This window comes from Lithobates pipiens, unplaced genomic scaffold (assembly GCF_037356315.1).
Source record: "Lithobates pipiens isolate NorthernLeopardFrog02 unplaced genomic scaffold, aLitPip1_a1.2 Scaffold_3, whole genome shotgun sequence".
NCBI classification, from domain to species: domain Eukaryota; kingdom Metazoa; phylum Chordata; class Amphibia; order Anura; family Ranidae; genus Lithobates; species Lithobates pipiens.
This window is the reverse complement of record NW_027507790.1, coordinates 32,059,572-32,082,868: the sequence shown is the minus strand read 5'-3', so window position 1 is coordinate 32,082,868 and position 23,297 is coordinate 32,059,572. Positions and strand designations below refer to the sequence as shown.

Sequence of the window (23,297 nt, the reverse complement as noted above, 5' to 3'; positions counted from 1 at the left end):
TGTAAAAACACCTATCCCCATTGAAATTAATGAGTAGCGCTGTAAAAACGCGGTAATACCGCTTTAAAAACGCCCAGAAGCTATGGGAAGGTCACATGACCACAGTAGAGTGTAGGATGCTGGGATACCAGGAAATCCTGTTTGGAATAGGAGAGGAGATCAGACAAGTGACAAATTAATCATCATGGCAGAGCAATCTGTTGAAATGCAGCCAACAGCTGCAGGATCAGCTGCAGAAGCTGAAAGATCCTCTGAGACTGGAAATAACAGAAAGTGATTTAAGGGGGTGGGGTTGTTTGATGATTCCAACGCTTCAAAAGCGCTTCAAAAACGCTATAAAAACGTATGGGCGTTAGCGCTATTTTTAGCGCTAACGCTACAAAAACGCAGTAAAAACACGGTAATAACGCTATGCGTTTTTAGCGCGTTTTCTAAACGCCCCAGTGTAAAAGGGGCCTTAGGCTAGGTGCACACTTGTTCGAGTGGTTGCGGGTGTGGGACAGCAAGTAAAGCGCACCTGTTCCTGCACCTGCAAACACCCAAAGCCAGACTTCCCTGCTCCTTTGCAGATGTACAAGGCTGCCATTCATTCTTAATTTCACCCCCACACATCCTAAAAAAATAAGATGGAATATGTTTTTAAATGCACAAAATATATATGGCTACTAATATTTATAAGAAATAACATTGTAAAATTTTGAGGTCTTTCACACTGGAGCGGTGCGCTTGCAGGGCGGTCAAAAAAGTCCTGCAAGCCGCATCTTTGGAGCGGTGTATTTACAGCTCCTATAGCGCCCCTTCCCATAGAAACCGAAGGGGAAGCGCTGCAAACCCGCTGCAGCGGCGCTTTGCGGGTGGTTTTAACCCTTTTCGACCACTAGCGGGGGTTAAAACTGCCCTGCTAGCGGCTGCTTAGCGCCGCTAAAACAACAGTAACGTGGCACTAAATATAGCGCCGCTTTACCGCCAGCACCCGCAACTCCCCAGTGTGAAAGTAGCCTTAAGCCCCTTTCATACTGGGGCGGTGCGGGCGTCAGCCGGTAAAGCGGCGATATTTTTAGCGCCGCTTTACCGTCGTTTTAGCGGTGGTATTCACCCGCTAGCGGGTCGGTTTTAACCCCCGCTAGCGGCCGAAAAAGGGTTAAAACCGCCGGCAAAGCGCGGCTGCCCCATTGATTTCAATGGATAGGAGTGGTGAAGGAGCGGTGAATACACCGCTCCTTCACCGCTCCAAAGATGCTGCTAGCAGGACTTTTTTCACCGTCCTGCTAGTGCACTGCTCCAGTGTAAAAGCCGGAGGGCTTTCACACTGGAGTGAAAGGGGCTGTTTTTTTTCAGGCACTATACAGGCACTATTTTTAGCACTGTAGCACCTGAAAAATGCCCCAGTGTGAAAGGGGCCTTAACGTGGTGTTTTTGTTGACCAGCATGAATGAAGCCTAGAGGTTTTTAGCTACCTCTGCATCACCTGCAGGGTTAGGCCAAGTTCACATCTATTTGTGTCTTTTGTCGTCTTTTATGCCCCTTTCACACTGAGGTACATCTAAATTGCCAGTAAAATATTCTAGTGCTTTTGAAGAGCTTTTCAGGCACTTTTGAGGAGCTTTCCATTAATTTCAAAGGAGAGGGGCGTTTTTTTCACCGCCCTGCCAGCCCACTGCCCCAGTGTGAAAGCATTCATTGATTTTAATGGAAATAGGTTTTCGTGAGCTTTTCAGGCGCTTTTTTTAGCGTGTAAGTGCCTGAAAAGCGCCTCAGTGTGAAAGGGGTCTAAGTGTGTTTTGTAACATGCGCTATAGCGCATTAAGACCCCTTTCACACTGAGGCACTTTTCAGTCGCTTTCACGTTAAAAAAAGCACCCGAAAATCTCACGAAAACCTATTTCCATTAAAATCAATGAATGCTTTCACACTGGGGCAGTGCGGTGAAAAAACTACCCCTCTCCATTGAAATTAATGGAAAGCTCTTCAAAAGCGCTTGGAAAGCTCTTCAAAAGCGCTTGAAAAGCTCTTCAAAAGCGCTCAAATGATTTACTGGCAGTTTAGACGTGCCTCAGTGTGAAAGGGGCCTTAGCCCTTGCACACGCGGTCGGACAATCCGACAACAAAATCCGTTGGACTTTGTCTGACGGATTTTTTCCGAAACTTGTGTTGCATACACACGGTCGGACAAAGTTGTTGGAAAATCCGATTGTACGTAATGTGATGACGTTATTTCGTTACGACGGGACTACGTTCAGGCTAGTAGCCAATAGCTTTGGTCTAGGAATTTGATCTGAGCATGCGTGGCACTTTGTCTGATCGGAATTCTCTACACACAATCGGACAAAGTCCGATCAGATCATGTTGTCGGAAAGTTTTATAGCCCAGCTCTAAAACTTTGTCCGTCGGATATTCCGACGAAAACAGTACGATGGAGACCACACACAGTCGGATTATCTGACAACACGGTCCGATCGGACATTTTCCGTCGGAATGTCCGACCGTGTGTACAAGGGCTTACACATTTTTATTCTATTGGGCATCACAACACATAAAAATGCAAAGAAAATTGGAAATGTTTCATTTTTCAAATTGCAGCACAACACACCATAGAGATTTTAACAGCTTCATTAAATAACATGCATTGTTTTACTTTACTACGTACATATGCGTTAAAGTGTGAGGGTGTGAACAGGGCTTGAGGGTTCCACGTTAGACATGTATTTATTTTTTTTTGTCAACAAAGCTAAGCAAGTTTTTGAATTTATGTCTTGAAAGTTTTACTTTCACTACACCCTATAGTAAATCAGGCCCTATGGGTGCTGATAGTTAAGTAAAACCAAGCCATGTTGCCCAGCAGTAGTTGCAGTGAGTCCTCTCCAGCAGGCTCAGGCCTGGGTCTCCGCACACTTTGCACTGCTTCTGTTGCCTGGGTTTCTTTGCTCAATGTAGAACGTAACTGAACTCCAGCAGAGCTGAGCTCATTGTTTGACTTTGCAGGGAAAATTGAAACCTCTTTCCGCCCTCCCCTCCTCCTCCACCTCCTCCTTGGAAAAGGGGGGGGGGGTGAGACTTGGCTACGAGAAAAGGATGTGAAAATATGGCGAACTTTTCCTGGGAAATGCTCAGTACGAAACCGTTACTTGTAAGAGTGTGCTAGAGAGCTGCGCAACAGGAGCCTGTGTGACCTGTAGACGTTTCCTTAGCACATTGCCATGGCCTGTATTGTCATCCCAGCCATTACTGCCTGAGGAACAATGGAGCAACAGGCTGTAAAGAGGAGAGAAAGGGTAGGATGCAGTAAACTTCTTTGTTGACTTTTTAATTAACCCCTGTAGTGCTATCATGCTAACTTGATTATTGCGGCGGTGGTCAGTCAATGGCTTGGTGACCCAGCTGAAGAGGGATGAGGAGCGGTGCTTTTCTGTGGAGTGTTGTACACCTTTGTGTACAGGACAGGCAATGCTCCTCTCTAAAGTTCACTTCTAACAATGCAGTAGAGGTGTATGTGTTGTCTCTTTCAATGACTACAGTGCTGTCAGGGTCAGGGCTTTCTGTGATCTATCATCCTAAATCAAGGATTCCTACGGTCCAACTTAACCAACTGAGTACTGTCCGTAATACTCTTTTTTTTCATTTAAATTTGCAGGACAAGTTTCGGGATGTTTGTTCCCTTCTTCTCAGTCCAAGCAGGACTTGGGAACACCCTGAAATAGTGTTAATAAAAAAAAAGTATCACGGACCATAACTACTTGTTTTTGTTGCAAGTGAACTAATACAGCTACAATCATCTCAAGCATGAGGTTAAATTTGTGGCCTGCATAATATCAAGTGAGAGGGAAAACAGAGGGGGCTCCACAATGTGGGCTTACAGGAGAAGATGTACTTTTAGGGACATTGGAGCATCTCAGAAAGCTGCTCATTCCTGGACATGGGATAACTAAGCACCTTCCTTCTTGCTCTGTCCTTGGACCTTTACAGTAGGTTCAAGAACAAGGTCAAAGAATGCTGAAGAGTAGAGGGTGAGCTTACTGTCTTTTAATGAAGGTGGGAGAAAATGAGAGATGTAGTCAATGACAGAGAGAAGCTACCAAAATGTTAGCTCAATATGTGGCTCTGACATTTTCCAGGGAACTACAAGGTCCAGCAGGTCACGTTAGCTTCTGGCTTGCAGTGTGTGCTGGGGTATATTGTTCCACCACAAGTACCACTAGCCTAGCGCTGGCAAGAACTGAGCGCCAAGCGTGACAGTATTGGAGAGAACATTTTGGCAGTGTTAGGGCAACACTGAGTAACATAATGAGGTAATATGATGCGTGTTTTCTTGTATCAAGAATTAGAATAACTGTCATGGAGAGTTCACTGCTAAAAAAGGCTTACTTGCTGACTATTAATTCACATTTTGAGAAAATGTGTTAACGGTATGACCTAATCAAAATCATCAATATACCTTTTGCCTTATGTGGCCTTCCTTTTCTTCTGTGCCATCACCTTTTTAGAATGTAAGCTTTTTGGGACAGTATTGTGGCTGTTACATGCATACTTGCATTGTCCTGTACTTATTATCGATTATAATGATACCATATAAAATGTTTAGGGTTCATGTTGGTTAAATGTGATTTTTTTTTTTGACAGACACAGAAAAATGAAAGAAATCACTATGGTATTTTCCACGGCCAGAATCAAATATAGATGGGGGTTCCCTTTTAGGCTGATTATCCCACGCAATGGTACAACATATTGGTTAAATGTTAGGGTGAGGGCTGTGTGTTAGGGTTCAACTAAGGGTGTAGTTGAGTGTTGTGGAATAGGTAGGTAGAAGGTTGAGAGCTAGGGTCCAGGTAGGGGAAGGTTAGAGGCTTAGGTATTACGATTCAGATAAAGGGTGAGTTGAGTGTTAAAACGGCAGTAAAGACCGCTGTTGTTTCTTCTTTTTTGGGTCCCCTAGGTTGGTTATTCCATACTATACTTGTATGCACCGCATACTAGCATATTATGGCACACTTACCTGTCAAACCAAACTCTCCAGCGCTACGCTGTGATGGATCCAGCGGGTCCGGGGTGCTTCTATCTACGCCCCGTCCTTCTTCCTAGTTCTGTGCTTTCGGCCCCTTGAATGGGCAGGTCGTGATGACGTCACTCCCACACATGTGCATGGTAGTCACATTGTAGTGGCACAGATTGGGGGCCGTAAGTGTTCGCTGAGCTGCGCATGCAAGGCTCTGCGTACATTATGGCTGACCAGCAGGAAGAAGCATTTATGACAGAAGAGACCGATAGGGTCATACATGCCCTGCCTGTTAGGAACTTTTCAGAATGCTGACTTTACTACCACTTTAGGTTACAGGTGAGGGGGGAGTTGAGTGTTAAAGTCTAGGTAGGGGAAGTTTTAGTTTTTGTGTAGGGTAAGGTTCAAGTGTTAGGCTTCATGTACACTACAGCTCCTAAACTTTTGGAGTTTTTGTGCTGAAACTCCTAAACCATGTACACACAGGAATTTACTAGAGTTTAGAAGCTGCTACATTTAGGGGAGCTTCAACCTCCCTTTCCTGAAAGTGTAAGAATCACATTCACTATAGAAACTTTTTGACCACCAACCACCGGAAGACGCAAACCGCGGCAAAACAGTTTTAAGTTAAGGGGTTAAGTGTTAGGGTTCGGAAAGAGGGAGTGTTGACTGTTACAGAGTAATGCCGCATACACACGATTGCACATTCCAACAACAAAATCCATGGGATTTTTTCCGACGGATGTTGGCTCAAACTTTTCTTGCATACACACGGTCGCACAAAGTTGTCGGAATTTCCAAACATCAAGAACGTGGTGATGTATAACACGTACGACGAGCTGAGAAAAATTAAGTTCAAAAGCCAGTGCGGCTCTTCTGCTTGATTCCGAGCATGCAAGTAACTTTGTGCGTCGGAATTGTGTACACACGATTGGAATTTACGTGAATGGATTTTGTTGTTGGAAAATTTGAGAACCAGATCTCAAATTTTGTACAATGGAAATTCTGATGGAAAATGTCCGATGGAGCCTAAACACGGTTGGAATTTCCAACAACAAACTCGTAGTAAGTAAGATTTTAGGCATCCTCTGCAATAGAAATATACATTTTGGTAAGATACTCCCCCAGGGTTAATCACTTCATGCAGACACTTCAGCTTCCCTCTTAAAACACAGAATGTGCATCATCAATAATAAATCTAGACCTTTCCATTCAGGAAGAGTATGCGATGAATGTGGTGAAACAGCTATTTGACAGTAACAAAAGGTAGAAAACTGCTACAAAGTTTGGTAAAATCCATGCAATGTACATTACACAAAGGAATGCTTTTGTTTTTTTCAGCAAAAGTGGAGGTACTCTTTAAGGTTTGGGTTGGAGGAAGATTGTGTGTTAGCGTTCCAATGTGGTCTACAGAGCAGTTACAGTTAGGTTGGGAACAATCAAGGGAAATGTTTTTCTGCAATACTCCAATCAACCACAATGCTGTTTTTTTTTTTTTTTTTTCGAAAAAGCACTAGCCGTGCTTCTGAAGGTGTTCTGTGTGTAACTCTTTTTAAGACAAGTATAATTACATAATTTCCATTTTACGTTTAAAAATGCAATTAAAGTGGAACTCCCAGAAATGGGGGTAGGTACCCATTTCTGTTGTGTAGGAAAAGTTACCTCTGCTTTGGTTTACCCCTTGCCTGGGTCTCTGCTCTTTTAAAATGGGAGAAAAGCCTAATTATAACTATTCTTAAACATGCCCTCCCCCCCCCCCCCTCCTACTACCTAACCTGTATAAAGAAGATCTGTGTACGTACCTATTTTTAATCCCAGTCCAGTCAAGTGATCCTGCAGCTCCAACTCCCCTGTGTCAGTGAGTGGCTGCTGCAGGGGAGAGGAAGGAGCACCAAAAACAAATGGAATATGGAGCCTATGGGTGACATCAACGTTCCTGGAATTCAGTCATTGTAGAGCTCTCCCTACATGGAGCTGCAGGATCATGTGACTGGAGTGGCTTAAAAACCAGGTAAGTATACAGATCCTTTTTAAAATGGTTAGGCAGGATACTTAGGAGGGAATGTTTTTAAGAGGAGTTATAGTTGGGGTTTTCCTCTACTTTCATGTAAAACCTGACAATAGATAGCAACCATGTGGGAAAAACCTCAGCAGAGGTAACTTTTTATACACAACAGAATGGAGAAAAGGCTCTATGTCTGGTGTTCTGCTTGAAATCCATGTTTGAATGAAAGCAGTTTAAATAATTCACCTGTAGCATCCTGGTGTTTAGGCAGGGTTGCTACTACATGTAGTTTGCAAGGTAGTAATTATCCTGGTTAATTGTTAGTAGATCCACTGATTCCTCTATAATTCTGGAATTGCTGCACCTTTTCTCTTCTGTCACTAGGTGGCACTGTGGCTGTTGACATTAGATTGACAAGGGCTTTGCAAGGTCAGATTATGAATGATGGGCGTCTCAGCCAATTGGCAGGAGTTTCTTTAGTCCCTGGGAGAGCTTATTTATTTGGGTGGAGTCAGGTGATCAGGGTTCTGTGACACCTGGACGGCTGTCTGGGTGGATGTGTGTTATGCTGCCCTGGGCTGCTAGGCCCAAAGCCGGATGCCTATCCCAGGGACACCTGGCTGCTAGGCTGCCTGAGGCCTATCCAGGAGCAGGAGAAGCAGCTTAGGGTTGGGACTGCAGGATTGGAGTCCAGCCAAGTTGCAAAGGTTCAGCCGGACGGGGAACCAGTTGTGGTCAGAGGTAAAAGGGAAGCAGTCGCCACTAAGGGGCCATACACCTTTTTACTGGAGACCACTGTGAGCAAGCTTGAGCAATTACCAGAGCAGTCTTCTTACCAGCCGGGGGTGGTAAAGAAGTGGGAAAGCTTCAGCGAGTGCCAAGCCAGGGACCCAGCAGGTTAGCGGGGGTGAAACTTGAGGTGTGTACAGCGGGATAGCAGAGGAAGAACTCTGGAGATCCGGTGACGATTGGATTAGGAAGTCTACTGAGAGACTGGGAGCTCAGTGAGTGAAGACCTACAGTGGGATACTGTGAGATAAGATAAGAACTATTCTATGTTACCAAGAGTTATGTGCAAATACCTTTAGTGACTGTTACAAGTTCAGTTGCCATAGGAGACAGCAGTCCTACCTATACAGATGTGTCATCCGGCTGGAGACCTTTTCTTGTAATGCTGTCTACCTATAGAGTCTCGGAGTTTGTCAATTATCATTGCATCTACTCAAGGGTATCCTGGCCCTAACCCGCTCTCCCACCATTCGCAAGGGTGTCCTGGCCCTAACCCGCTCTCCCACCATTTTTGTTAAGAGACAATAAATCTCTTGTTCGCATTTAAAAAGTGACTGGCACCTATCATTTCATCTTGCATTACACCCACCATGCCTGTTAACCCACTTTACAAAGAAGGATGTTAGCTCTCCCTAACTCTTGAGGTCACTATTAGGCTTCTGAAGGATTTTGCTTCACACCTATATCTGATCACTTTAAAACCTGTTGACTATTATCATATATTTGTTGTGCACAGCTGCACAGAAAATACTGGTCCTCAACAGTCACAATAATAACTATGGAAATTGTATGCAGTATATTTTCAAACATTCACATCATATGTAAATGTTAAATGTACTTCGGACAGGTATATACAATTTAAATGTATTTTGACCTTGTGTGCAAATTATAGGCCCATATCATTAATTGGAGTGGACCTGAAAATATATTTTATCTAGTATATATATATATACTAGAATTCAACCGCTACTCCCCCGCCTTATACATCTGGACCAGATGGGTTTTGTTAGTGGGCGCAAGACAAGGGATAACGCCCTGAAAACACTGCTTCTTACTGACTATGCCCGCACCCGTGAAATCCCTCTATGTCTTTTGACGGTCGATGCCGAAAAAGCATTTGACCGAGTCGATTGGCAATTCCTTCGGATGTCCCTGCAACAGATAGTTCTGGGTCCTAAAATGCTTTCCCGAATTATGTCCCTTTACTCCTCACCTTCTGCCAGAATTCGGGTAAATGGTTCACTGTCTCCTACATTTGCCATTCATAATGGGACACGACAGGGCTGTCCTCTATCCCCCCCTTCTCTATGTCCTTGTCATGGAACACCTAGCAATAGCCTTACGCAATAACCCCAACATCTCAGGTGTATCCATAGGCCCCACTCATTCTAAGCTGGCGCTCGTCGCGGATGACCTGCTATTGTTTGTAACCCAACCCCACATATCATTACCATATATAATGCAGGAATTTGTGAGGTTTGGCATGCTGAGCAATTTTAAAGTAAACCATACTAAATCAGAAATCCTGAACATCTCACTGTCCCAGGAGGTCCTCCACCAGGTCTCCACTAGGTATCCATTTAAAACTGGCTCTACCTCCATCCGCTACCTCTGAATCCAAATACCCATGGAGAGATCCCAATTATTCTCTCTGAACTATGCACCCCTTCTGCTTAGAACCAAGACGGATCTCTCGAACTACGCAAAAAAATGCCTATGGTGGCTAGGCAGAGTGAATGCCCTAAAAATGGATGTCCTCCCTCGGTTTCTTTATTTGTTATTTGTTCCGCTGAGCTCTGAGAAAGAGGGGTTTTCCCCTCGAAACGCATCAGCTGGCAGTGGTCCTGTGATTTCCTCTGTGCCCGTTGGAGAGCATTGTTTGGTTCAGACTACATGCTGCTATTTGGCAAATATTTTATTGAAAATATTCTACAGGCGTTTGTGAGTAGTTTTCTTTTTATCATTTTTAATAAATGCCTATCCAAAGGATAATGCACAAGGCTGGTGCGCCCTTTCTTTCCTGTTTATATTTTTGATTGTTAGGATACCCCTATCCTTGAGGGCAGCAAGGACTGTGGCATTATATAGCCTGTGTGGTAACTCACTTGTGTGCAGGAGCATTTCTTTTCTGCTATCATATATTCCTTAGTAACGCATACATGACTCTGTTAGGCTGGATTCACACCTATGGCATTTTCTGTGCTTTTTGCATTTTGCAGATTTGCTCTACAGAACGTGTTCCATAGGAAACCATGTTTAAATGGACTGCAGTGCAAATCTGCAAAATGCAAAAAGCACTAAAACTGCATAGGTGTGAATCCAACCTTACAAGTTCCTCAATTTATCGCATTACCAACAGATTTCAAAAGAGTATTAGTGATACGTGTTATAAATTACAGTGACTGTGGGGTTGATTTACTAAGGGCAAATAGACTGCACTTTGGAAGGGCAGTTGCACTCTGCAAGTGCAGTTGCTCCAAAGCTTGGTAAATAGGGTAAAGCTTCACTTTCTAAAGAATACCCAATCACATGCAAGGAAAAATAAAAAAAGAAACAGCATTTTTGCTTGTACATGATTGGATAATGGAAGTTAGCAGCACTTTCCCTCATTTACTAAACTCTGGAGCAAATGCACTTGCAATGTGAACAGCCTGTTTGCATTTAGTAAACCCACCACTGTGTATCCATCCCTTCATCAGGGCAGGACTTACCATTGGGCTTGACTGGGCTCAAGCCCATGGGCCCCGCCTAAAAGGGGGCCCCGCCGAGATACATAGCCAAGTGTACTCAGCTCGGCTCTGCTCACAGTCACGCCCAGTCTTGCCCTATGAGGGACATAACACAGGGACTGGGCGTGACTGTGAGTCGAGCCGAGTACACTCGGCTACTCTCAGCTCCACTCGGGAACTGCGAGAGGACTCGAGAGCCACCAAGAGCCACTGACAGGACCTGAGCGGCGCCATTTTTAAACTTCAAGACTGCAATGACAAGGCTGCAAATGACAAGGCTACACTGATAAGACTACAAATGACACTAGACAAGGCTGCAGATGGATGGGCAAGGCTGCAGATGGACACTGATAAGGCTGCATTGATGGGCATTTAAATGTAAATGTTTTCCTTAAAATTCCCTCCTAAACTTGGGGTGCGTGTTATACATCGGCTCGTGTTATACGCCAATAAATACGGTAATGTATAGAAGGTAGGGCCCGAAAGTGGCTCAAGTCCAGGGGCCCCCACAACCCTAAGTCCTGCCTTGCCCTTCATCCATCTGTCTACCTATCCACTCCTCCATGCATCAATCCTTCCACCTTTCCATCTCTCCCTACCCCCATCCATCCCTCTGTCTCTCTGTGCTTTCTACACATCTCTTCAGCATCCAATCCGTCTCATGTTCCCAATTCAGATGAAATGAAAGGGACAATCTGACTGACCTCCAAGGACAACAAGAACTGTACCATTTGCGGTAGGCCAGAGCTGGAGTCTCATTCATTAGTATGAAGCTGATCTACTTAGTATGAGACAAATGAACTGCATGTTAAATAGGAAGCCTGGGGAGCAAAAGGGTCTCTGAGAAGGGTCTTACAGATCCAATGAAACAAAGAGTAAAGTGACAGGCCATATTCAAACAAGATAAATGCGATGGGAAGTAGAGAGAAAAGCGAATGCATAGGTAACACAGGGCCTCACTTATCAAAGGTGTCTGAAAGGAGCCCGTGGCAAGGAAGCAGAAGGCAGCTTAGAGAATGAGAGAGAAAGCATGAATCATCGCTCTGGGCAACCAAGACATACTAGGCAACATTCTGAAATGTTCATCAGAAACACAATAATGGGACTGATGAATTAAAGGCAAATAGGCTGTTCACTTTGCAGGAGAATTTCCCCAGTGAATGAAGTGAAGCTCCCTGACGTCCATCATTCAATCATGTGCAAGCAAAAATTATTTCTTTTATATTACTTGCATGCTTGGGTATTCCTTGCAAAGTAAATGTTCACCACATTCACTAAGCTAAAGGAAAAATCTCTTGCAACGAGCGAACATGTCTATTTTCCTTTAATAAATTAACCTCACTGTCTTGGAGTGCTGAGAAACATGGACTACTTAAAGCGGAGTTCCATCCAAAAGTGGAACTTCCACTCATCGGATTCCTCCCCCCCTTTCGGTGCCACAATTGGCACCTTTCACCTTTATAATACAGGTATCTGCACCCACTTCTGGGAATAGACTCCCGCAGGAGTAACGCCCCTTCCCGCACTCCCCCCGCTGTCTCCTGGGAAACACACAGTTCCCAGGAGATAGCAGGGACCACTTATGACGCGCAGCGCGGCTTGTGCATGCGCAGTAGGGGACCGGGAAGTGAAGCCACAACGCTTCACTTCCTGATTCCTTCAATGAAAATGGCGGCGGCAGCAGCCGAGAACCGAGCGATTGCTAGGCTTCGGCTGCCTTCATCGCTGGACCCTGGGACAGGGACAGGTAAGTGTCCATTTATTAAAATTCAGCAGCTGCAGTATTTGTAGCTGCTGGCTTTTAATATTTTTTTTTTTAGGTGGACTCCCTCTTTAACATGTTGGTGTTAATATAGCCTAGCTCCAACTCCAGATTTTGTTATTTTTTTTAATAAAGGGAGGAAGGTTTAGGGCTTTTGTCAGGTTTTATTGCTGTGTGTGACTACAGATATTTCCATTTAGGGTTGGTGCAGATGGACACAGAGGGCCGTGTACTGGAGTGTATCACTGATCATCTGACAGATGCCATGGCTGTATGCCTGTAACTGCACATCCAGGTGGTTCCATGCATGCAGGGATGGATGAGTGGCTCAGAATGCACACAGTCTGCGTCCACCGTCATTTATCTGTTCCTGTATGCATGTGTTGTTATGGGTGTAGCGCACCACCTAAGGAGCAGCAGGTGAACTGGGATCCCCCACCTTGCACAGCCAGGCACACTGAATTTACAAAGTCAAGGAACAGTCCAGTGCTTGTTTTTGTATTTTTATTGAGGGGATAAAACTTAAATAGGGAATAGGGGTATTATGGGATGTCCACTTTACTTTGAAACATCTTCAGGGACAACTCCTAGTATATACAGTCATATATAAAGAACCTTTCCTTCCTCCAGCACTTCAATTGCTTGCAGAATCACCACCAGTGGTGTCACTATGTAAAAATCTGTAGCATTGGCCCATTACAGGCAGAGACTCGCAGCCCCTATACTTGTAGGATGTAGAATGACACCACTAACACATTTCCTCCTGTGGTCACTGTTCCTAGCACCACCTATTCAGGCCCTACCAGCCCTCCTGGCTGCAGCAGCCTCTGTCACTAGCCCTCCCGACTACTTCACCACAGTCCTCCTGACACTCCCATTCCTCCAGACTGACATTCCCCATTCCTCCAGACTGGCATTCCCCATTCCTCCAGACTGACATTCCCCAGTCCACCAGACTGACATTCCCCAGTCCTCCAGACTGACACTCACCAGTCTTCCCAGACTGATTCTCATGAGATCTCCAAGACCTGCTGTCCTCACACCTGCTCCCATGCATCCAGGCAAGGATTCCTCTGCGTGTTTATAGAGGGTCCCTCCAGCACCCAAGCCCCAGGCCCGAGGTAACCCCCTCCCTCCCCAGACTAGAGGGCACCCTTAAGGGCCACTGACAGCCTCCTCAGCACTCCATCTCCACCTTCCACCCAACTGCCCCTTCTGCCATGACCCAAGAGTATTTAGGAGGTGCCTGCCCGATGCCAGCCCACTTGCTGAGGATTGGCTGGGGCCCTCCTCAATACTCCAAGTAGCTCCTCCAGGTTCCAGAGAGCAGGGGGAGATGCTACTTGATGAGTCATACAGCCTCCCTGAGTCGCTCATCCCTGACCCAGATTCAAGGCAAATTTACCTACTTTACAGCTTACAAAAACTATCTACACCTAGCACACTAGCTAGAGGGTGCTACACTGGCATACAGCCAGGGCACCTGTCAGCCTGTCATTGATTTGTGCTGGCTGAGGCAGTAAATAAATACCCGTGATTCCTAAGCAGGGAAATACCGTATATACTCAAGTATAGGTCGATCCGAATATAAGCCGAGGCCCCTAATTTACCACAAAAAAACTGGGAAAACTTATTGACTCGTGTATAAGCCGAGGGTGAGACATGCGTCCATCCCTGTGTCCATCCCTGTGTCCATCCCTGTGTCCATCACTGTGTCCATCACTGTGTCCATCCCTGTGTCACGTCCATCCCTGTGTCACGTCCATCCCTGTGTCCATCGCAGCCTACCTGTCTCTTTGCCTTCTGCAGCCTCTGTGTGCCGAGCCGAGCCGAGCCGAGCCGAGCCGAGCCGTGCCGAGCCGTGCCATGCCATGCCATGCCGAGCCGTGCCATGCCGCACTTCTCCTCCTGGTCTGACAGACGGCAGCCATTCCACTGTTCAAAAGCCGCGCCTCCGTCTGTGATAGGCGGAACACTCAATTTCCCAGCAGTCAGTGTTCCGCCTATCACGGACATCCTCTCATCCTCGTCCATAGTATGAGAATGAGCGGATGTCCGTGATAGGCGGAACACTGACTGCTGGGAAATTGAGTGTTCCGCCTATCACAGACAGGGAGGCGTGGCTTTTGAATAGTGGAATGGCCGCCGTCTGTCTGCACGACACGCTGATCGTGTAGGCAGACGGCGGTGACTCGAGTATAAGCCGAGGGGGGCACTTTCAGCCTAAAAAAAGAGGCTGAAAATCTCGGCTTATACTCGAGTATATACGGTACTCTTTTTCAAGACAGCGTATGGCCTCTGCACCTATGTCCATGAGTCCTTACTTTCTATTCCTGTAAGACCAGAAGAAAGGTGGAGAACGTGGTGTCACTGAAATAGAGAAGCATAGACAGCATTGTATCCCGACAGAGGTTCTAATCCTTCCACATTTTACTAAAAGTGGTAAAAGCTTTGTTGCTGTCTTTGTTGAAACTTTAGATATTTCTTGTCACCCTCTGTTCTCATTACACTCCGTCATTAGGACAGGAAGTGAGGGGTAATCTCCTCAATACAAAACAATACAAAACAAAACAGAAGTTCTAATCTCTTCCTGCCCTCTTCAAAAGGTAAAGATGAACTCCAGGAATTATCTGTATTGCATACACAAGTCGCTTGCTCAGCACTGCCACCTATAGAACTTCTCATATTTGTTCATTAAGTACAAGGCATAGTCTGATTGGATGGGGTGGACCACTTTCCCCTGCCACCTCATCCAATCAGAAAACACCTGTATTTCCCAACAGTTTCCTTTGGGATTAATAAAGTATTCTGTATTCAAAATACACAATGTTCTATAAATGGCGGATGTGCTGACTTCCTGTGCTCTGTGTACAGAGAAGAAGTTGCTTGCACAGAACCCCAGCAGGATGGCTATTGTTGTGTTAGTTCCGACTACTACAGTGACTTCCAGCTTCCCCAGAAGCCCCCATATGCATAATTACATTTTGTCAAGCTGAACCAATGTAAATATGCAATACAGATTATTCCCGATGTACAACTTTAAAATAAAAAAATAAATAAATTTGGGGCTGGAGTATGACTAAAGCCGTGTACACACGATCAAACAATCCGATGGAAAAGAACACCCGATCAAAAAATCCCGTGTGTGGGCTCCGGAGGACTTTTTTTACCCAGAAGTCCGGCGGACTAACAAAGTCGTTTTGCACCTAAATATGTCCGCCGTTTTTTTCACAGGTGAACGGGTAATGGTACATTGTGGGGAGCCGGTATCCGGGGGCCCCCTTATTAAAGGGGGCTCCCGGATTCCGATAAGCCACCCGCCCGCAGACCTCGACAACCAACGGCCAGGGTTGTCGGGAAGAGGCCCTTGTCCTCATCAACATGGGGACAAGGTGCTTTGGGGTGGGGGGGCTTCGCGGCTTGGCATGGTTCAGGAGGGAGGACCCCCTTTCCTGACCGGCCCGGTAGCGTGCTCGGAAAAGGGTCTGATATGGACCTAGATGGGGACCCCCATGCCGTTTTTTTGGCGTAGGGCTTCCTTTTTAACTCCATACGAGGTGACGGGGCAAGCGACGCCTCCTTCGCTGGTCCCGGCTACCTGGAGACGTGTTCAAAATGAATGGACTTTCCTCCGTGTGTGTGGGTGAGTCTGTTCATTTCAAAAGTACGGCGGATAATCCGGCGGACTTAGTCCGCCGCAAAAGTACCGTGTGTGGGCAGGTAGCTCGTTCGGAAAGTCCAGCGGACAGTCAGGTGGTTTGTCCGCCAGATTAAGTCCACCGGATAGTCTGATACATGTGTATGTGGCATTATATATGAAGAGTGTTTTTCTAAATGACTTGCTCCGAAATGCTCCTCTCCGGATAGTATCCTATATTATATCAGTTCTTAAGAGATAACAAAATTGTAAGTCGGACATGGTTTTTCTTTTCCACGGAGGAATCTTCAAAATAGGCTTAGCCCTTGCATTTTATACGTTATCCTTTCTAGTCATCTTGATGTATTTTAGGAAAATATTTGATAATCTCCTGCGCACTGGTAGTGTTGCTATTTAAATTCTGTAATTTTATCTGTTGAATTTTTTTGTGCACTGACAGTACAAATACATCAATTCCTAATAGACAAGCTGATAATTAAATTAGCTGATTTACTGCCTGCCAGTATGAATAGTACATTTACCACCTACAACCTGGCACATCTCCACCTATGACTGATGTTTGGGCAGTCTCTGTATCATAAATAAGTGTTCACTGAGCAAAATAACTTCAGGCCTTAGGCATACTTGAGCTCAAATATGCTGCTTTTACAGGCATTTGAGTTTTTTTTTTTCTATGCCTCTAAACTCCAAACCCTCCAAGTTAACCCATGTGTTCATGCACACTATAGGCATTTACAGAAATGAAGAGGCTGGGGAGTTTAGAGGCAGGGAAATAACATCACTTGTGCGTTCAGGAGAGTAGCTTTTGTGCATACAAAATGCCTAAACGTAGCTAAACATGTCCAAATGTGCGTTAACATTAGGAGCTTTTAGCGCTTGAGCATTTTTCATTTCAGTGGCCAGACTAAACTAATATTTTGGCCGAGGAAATTAATAAATGCCCAAGCATTTGACACGCCTAAAAGTTGTTTTTTTCTTGCCAGGAGAGCCCCAGTGGGCATGAGGCCTTAAAGTAGAACTACAAGGCAACGCACTACACAACAATGGACAAATGCTTCACACAGCTTAAACTGTATCTAAACCCCCACAAAAAATACATTGTATTTAATCTTACCAGTCCTTAAATGTTTGGCTGCATTAGTTTTCATATTTTTTTCAGGCATCTTCCCTTTATTTAACCTAAAAATACCACACTTCCTTTTCCTTCAAGTCTACACTAATTTCTCCATTGTACCTATGGAGGGAGCCATGGTTATCACATTAACTAAAGATAGATTAAAGCGGAGTCCCACCCAAAAATGGAACTTTCGCTTTAAAGGGAGGTAACCCCCTGACATGCCACATTTGGCATGCCATTTTTTTTTCAGAGGATCCCAGCTCCCACTTCCTCCCAGGGCACCGCAGCACCAGAAGGGAGATCACCTCTCCCCCCTCCCTCTCGGCACTTATCTGGGACATGTCACAGGTCCCAGATGATTGAGCTGCCAGTCACGGCACGCAGTGTGGCTCGTGCAAGCCTGGCTGTGAAGCTACACCCAGGCGCCCACAGATACAATGCTGGCGCTGCAGAGAGGAGGTGGAGACGAGCGGGGCTTCGTTCCACCACATTGCTGAACCTTGGGTACAGGTAAGTGTCCAATTATTAAAAGTCAGCAGCTGCAGTATTTGTAGCTGCTGACTTTTTTTTTTTTTTTTAACCGGAACTTTAAGGTAGATTATCTAAAACTGGTGCAACTGTGCATGGTAGTCAATCAGCTTCTAACTTCAGCTTGTTCAATTAAGCTTTGGCAATAAAACCTGGAAGCTGATTGGTTTCTGTGCAGAGTTGCACCAGATTTTGTCCTTTTCAGTTTTAGTAAATAATTCCCATAGGCAGGACGTCAAACAGGGCTGTCTTTGTGTATCTCCTCTGCATGGTGAAGTGATGGGATTAGTAGTTTACAAAAAAATTAAGGATCTATGTGATTTCTATTCAGCTCACAAGAAATGACATGGACAATGCATTTCTGGCAACGTCAAAAGGTACTTTCTATACTCTTAAGCCTTGTACACACTACCAGTTGGTTGGGCTGAACCAAAAAAAAAAAAAGCTGATAGCTTAGATTGGAGCCGCTGTGCTAACAGTCTAACACTTACCCTCTATGAGGAAGTCAGAAGAGACTAAACGTATGTCAGGGTGTGACTGTATGGCAACCAGAATCATCACATTAACCACTTGCTGCTTTCCCACCGTCAAACAAGAGCCACACTTGTTCTGGGTGGACCTCATATGACAGTGCACCAGAACAGTCACTGTCGCACGCAGAGTAGCGATCGTGGCCACGCCGCGTTTCTAGGACACGGCATGACCCTGATGTCTGTAAAGAGCCGTGGCCGTGGCTCTTTAACATTGTTATGGGCTATACCCAACCACAGCCAGTCACATACGGAATTGCCATTAATTGGCTCTCCTCGCTTAACACTGACAGAATGTGTGGCGAGAAGTGTTGATCAGCGGCATCTCCTCGCAGGGGAGACCTGGGCAGGTAATCAGGGTACTGCTCATCAGTGCCCTGATTAAAGAAAGATAAAAAAATGAATTTGGGTACAGTGTTCCCTGAAAATGAAGGAGGGTGAAAGTGCCCTGTATTTGAGGTGGTTAACATTGTGAGAGGTCTTGGCTTTTCTCTGGAAGGTCGGTAGCCAGCGTGGAGGTGGTGAGACTGAAGGCGATCGCTTGATTTTGTCATAAGCTATGCAATATTACTTTTGATACAAAATGTTTTACATGTGAGTGGACTGGGTACTGGTTTTTACATTAAATATTGTGCTTTGACAATATTACACTAGTGGAACCTTTCTTTTTTATGTACCCATTGATATGTACCTTCACTACAAGAACTGAGGAGAAGTGGATTGGCTTACTAAGAAGTGTTCATACAACTGATTCAATAGAATAACCATGAGAGTGGTAAGCAATTATATTTGGTGAGTCTCCATCTGATGGGAGCAGGTCTAATGTGACACACAGGGTGGTAGATCCCTTAAGGTGTTTTTTCCCTAATTTGGACAGCACTGAGAATTACTGATATTGTTTACATTGGATAAAGAGGACTGTTATGGGACTTTTTTTCAGTTTTTTTTTTTGCTCTTTTTAGAATATGGTTTACATTTTCTTTATCATTGTATTTTGATTTTCAGCATGTGTTACTGTTGTGCTACTGTGAATATTTCTGTGTATACACCTTGGTATATAGAATTTATTCTCTCTTGTTTTGATACTTATGTTTATAAGTAGCAGCATTGATTACAAATATTGTATTATTTTTCTCATTATCATTTTTAGCGTGGGATATTTTTATTATATACAATAGGAAGTGCATATAGAAAGTCCTCTGCAACAGCAACTCTGTAGCCAGTTACAAATCCCTTAAAAAATTGCCACTGAGACATCTGTAGCTGCTACAAAGTTGCTAGGGTGACATGAACCTAAGAATTGCATTGCAACCATCGAGATGTTTTATTCTGGCCCAGCTGGGTAAAGGGGGTGATCTACATATGGGGAAGTCCTGTTTCATGTCCTTCCCTAAACTAGTAGAGGATCAGTACCTGCACACAAAGATATTTGGAATATGTTCGTATGCAGTAATAAAGACTTCATCTAGGTTCATGCTAGCTGTGCTGCCCTTAAGCAGATGCATGGCGATGCCATTAATTCTTAATGGTACCTCCATGCATTGCTAACATGCACTCAGGTGCATGCAGTAGTGTGTACCAAGCCTTCTACAGGTTGGAAATGCTTGATTTTTTATCTCGAGAGAACCTCTACACTGATAAGTTTGTATCCAGTCATTGAAAGTGATGCTTGAGGCACATGTACACAATCCCATGATGGCACACACTTTTTGCACATTAGAGAATTTCCCAAATTCCACATTTTTTTAAATTAGCACAGAAGATAGCAAATGCAAATAGTGTGAAAAAATGTTTCTAAAGCTGAACTCCAGGAATTTAGCCACTTTGTAAAATGTGCAGGCATACCATATGTTAAGTCCAATGAGGTGTATGTCCCCTTGAGAACTTAATTGTTTAATTTACATCTAAGGCCTTGGTCACGCGGAATGTAAGAATCCATGCCCCGTGTGATTGCTGTGTTTATCCACGTGAGGATACACCCACACTGGTGTTCCGTGAATCCCTATATGGGTAAACACATTGCTGCCAATTGGGATGCAGCGGCTGCACATACACAGCCGCTGCTCCCAATATGACATCTATGTGAGTGCAGGTATAGGACCTCGGGTGTAATGTTAGCTAACCTTCCAGTTCCATAAAACTGTCAGCTGTAGCTAAAAGAGATAAGTCCACAAGATGGCACTCACCTCGTTCTACTTAACTCATAATATGCCTGCACATTTTGCAAAGTGGCTGAATTTCTAAAGTTTAGCTTTAAGCTCTCCATACACAGAGTGAATTTTGACCAGTTCCTAATAAACTGGCAAAAATCTAGCAATAGATGGCACCGGACCTGATATGAAAATCATAGGAGCAGGATGAAAAAATTGTTGGCTGAACAGTGGCTGTGTCCAATCTGATGAAGCCATTGTTTGGGTATTCTGACAGTTGCGGGTCCTGGCTGTCTGAATACAATAGCATATTTCTCATCCATTGGGTAATATTGAATGGCTAACCTTAGTGATGCTAGTTGTGCATCTTGAAAATGGAGGGAGCAGAATCAAGAAAACATTTGTCTGAATGACCTTATGAACATCTACAGGAACTATTGAAGGTTGCTTCTTTCCTGCATTTGACGTGCACTTCAAACACACATCAGCAGATTCCTATTTACGTCAATGGTGCTGTATGGATAAAAGTCCTTACGCAGCATTTGACCTGCATTTTTTAAATGCATGCAACTAACTAAGAAGCCTTTGCACTACAGACTGTGTTTTGGGTTCAAGCCAGGGACGGAATGACCATTGGGCCACTCGGGTACTGCAAACACACAAGACAACGCAGCGGGGCAAAAATGATCCCCCTTGACACATTCAACATGCAGCGCTGCCATCCGTATGCTACCCATACAAGTGAATGAGGCCTTGTTGCAACAATAAGTCATACGTTAGGCCCGTGTTTGCGATGCGCTGTTCACAAAAAAAAGAAAACGCAAATGAAAAAAAAAGTATTCAGGTGACCACCCCCTGAACGCATCTGTGCATTTCTGTGAAAAGTGATCCACTATGAAGCGCTTAGTTTGCTAACCAGTACTTGCCATGTTGGACGCAGGTGTGGTCATTTTTTATTTTTTTGAGAGTGTGATAACTGAGATATCTGAAATGGAAATGATTTTGGGGTGATACAGAAGAGTTATTTATGCCAAGAAAGTTATTTTTTGGTCTGTATATTATCATTATTGATTGAATTAAAATATATTAACATTGATAATTCATTAGGTGTATACATAGATAAACGATTGTGTCTTTTTTATTATCATTGTGTAAAATGTATACATAGATCAAGACATTGTAATTGTTTTACTGTGGAATGCACAATGAAAGTTCAGATGTTATCACTGTGGCTTTCCTTCCCCTGTCACAACAACTTATTACTTACCTTAGAAGAAGTGGCTTCTATCCAATCAGATGTCATCCTCTTTGGCGCATAAGGCTCTGCTACTTTTTTGTACAATATAGTAAGATAATATAGTGTATATAGTAAGATAATATAGTGTAACGATGGCCCCGTGGGGTTGCTACGTGTTACGGCATCCACACATTTCACCCTGCTGTTCAGACATCCATTGTAAGCACACTTCCTCAGACAACGAACAGTCCCTTGCTTGTTTTTGTTGTTTTTATTAGGGGATTGAATTTGGTTGGAGAAAAGGGACATGGGATGCCCATAGAATGAATAGTTCTTAGTAGAATAAAAGTATTCACGTCAACACCTCCTAGTAGAATAAAAGTAATTGCTTGTATACTTCTTAGTAGAATAAAAGATGGTTGACTCTAAACTTGGCAGTCTCCTCCTCAGCACATCTCCTCCAGCACATTACTTTGGAGCATTTGCTTCACTGTCCAAATTTAGTCTCCTGTCACATCATAGCACATGACTAGGCCTCACTTTGAATAAGTCCTAGTATTTTTTTCTTTATAGCCCTTTGCAGGTCAGGGTCTGCTGTACCCCTTTGTGGTAGCATTTGATTGAGAATACATGTACTTGATGAACTACTGATCCCAGAAAGTCGGATTGCAAATCCTGCCTGCCCTCCTGGCTGCAGTGACTTGACACATTACACCCACAGTCTCGCCCTCTGGCTGTACATCCATCTCGTGGCATGTCTCTTCTAGAGCTTTCCACTGTGCTTTGTACTCACCGACACCTGGCCTGGATCCCTACTGAATGATTTTCTCCAGACATGCTCCCAACTTTCTATGCTAGCTCCTGTTCCAGGACACCTCTTTATAACCATGTAAAGAGAGGCTCCCTCCCAGCTCCCTGCCTGAGGTACACCCCCTAGAAAGGGGGTTCCCTTAGACACGACAGTCTAACACTCCATCACCCAGGGCATTTGTTCGGAAGGCGTGGCATATCTGGGAACAAAAAATGTTTCTCTCTCTCCTCTGTGAAAAATTAGTGTGGTTTAAGAAAATTATTGGATGTGGCTTAAAGGGGTGTGGCTCAAAGAGTGTGTGGTTACAGTCTGGAATGAACGAGGGATGGAGGGAGAAAGGGAGAGAGAGATGGAGGGACAGCAGGCCCAGATCCTACACCACAATATAAATATGTGTATTCCAGAAAGTTTAACAATCAGCAGATAAACTCCAAACATACTCCAAACACCGGGTGTTAGTGTTTCAATCATCCCAGCACCATGTTGGTTATGGTGTCAGGATGATTGAAGTACGTAGCCTAAAAAGTGCAGAACACAGATTCTCCCTAACTAACCTTAGGCTGCCCAGGCATAGCATTCTAGTTAGTAGTCCATAATTGGGCTTGATGATGTAGATTCCCATGCAGGCAGTTTACAGGTTGCTGCAGGTTACATCTTCTCAGGCAGACTTTCCCTCCCTCCTTCTTTGCCCAGCTTTCCCCCTTTTTGTAAGCCAAACAGGTTGGAGGGCAAAACACAAAAAGCCCGGCAAAAATGCAGAACCTGTGTTAACCCTTCCCCCACCTGAGCAGTCCACTAACTTTAACAGCCACACACCATTAACACACCACATGCTAGAAGGAGATGACCATAACTACTGTACATTACACATGTAGCTCCCTCTAGTGTGTAGATTAGTATTGGTAAATTTATTTCTGACTCACAGTAGCTGGGTGAGTCTGGATAATTGGTCAGGGTTACTGTAGGTTAGGCTGGAGGGCTCTACAGGTCA

The 23,297-nt window shown here is 44.5% G+C and overlaps 1 protein-coding gene across 2 annotated transcripts in view; it reads left to right on the top strand.

Annotated features, from left to right (window-relative positions):
• The first annotated feature begins 3,054 nt into the window (after positions 1-3,054).
• The window catches only part of TTC28 (tetratricopeptide repeat domain 28), an 810,203-nt gene continuing 789,960 nt past the window's right edge, over positions 3,055-23,297 (top strand). For both annotated transcript variants that reach the window (XM_077461413.1, XM_077461412.1), the window contains exon 1: positions 3,055-3,272. In XM_077461413.1, the coding sequence (XP_077317539.1) occupies positions 3,240-3,272 (33 nt within the window). In that variant the 5' untranslated portion in view covers positions 3,055-3,239. The remainder of the gene's footprint in view (positions 3,273-23,297) is intronic.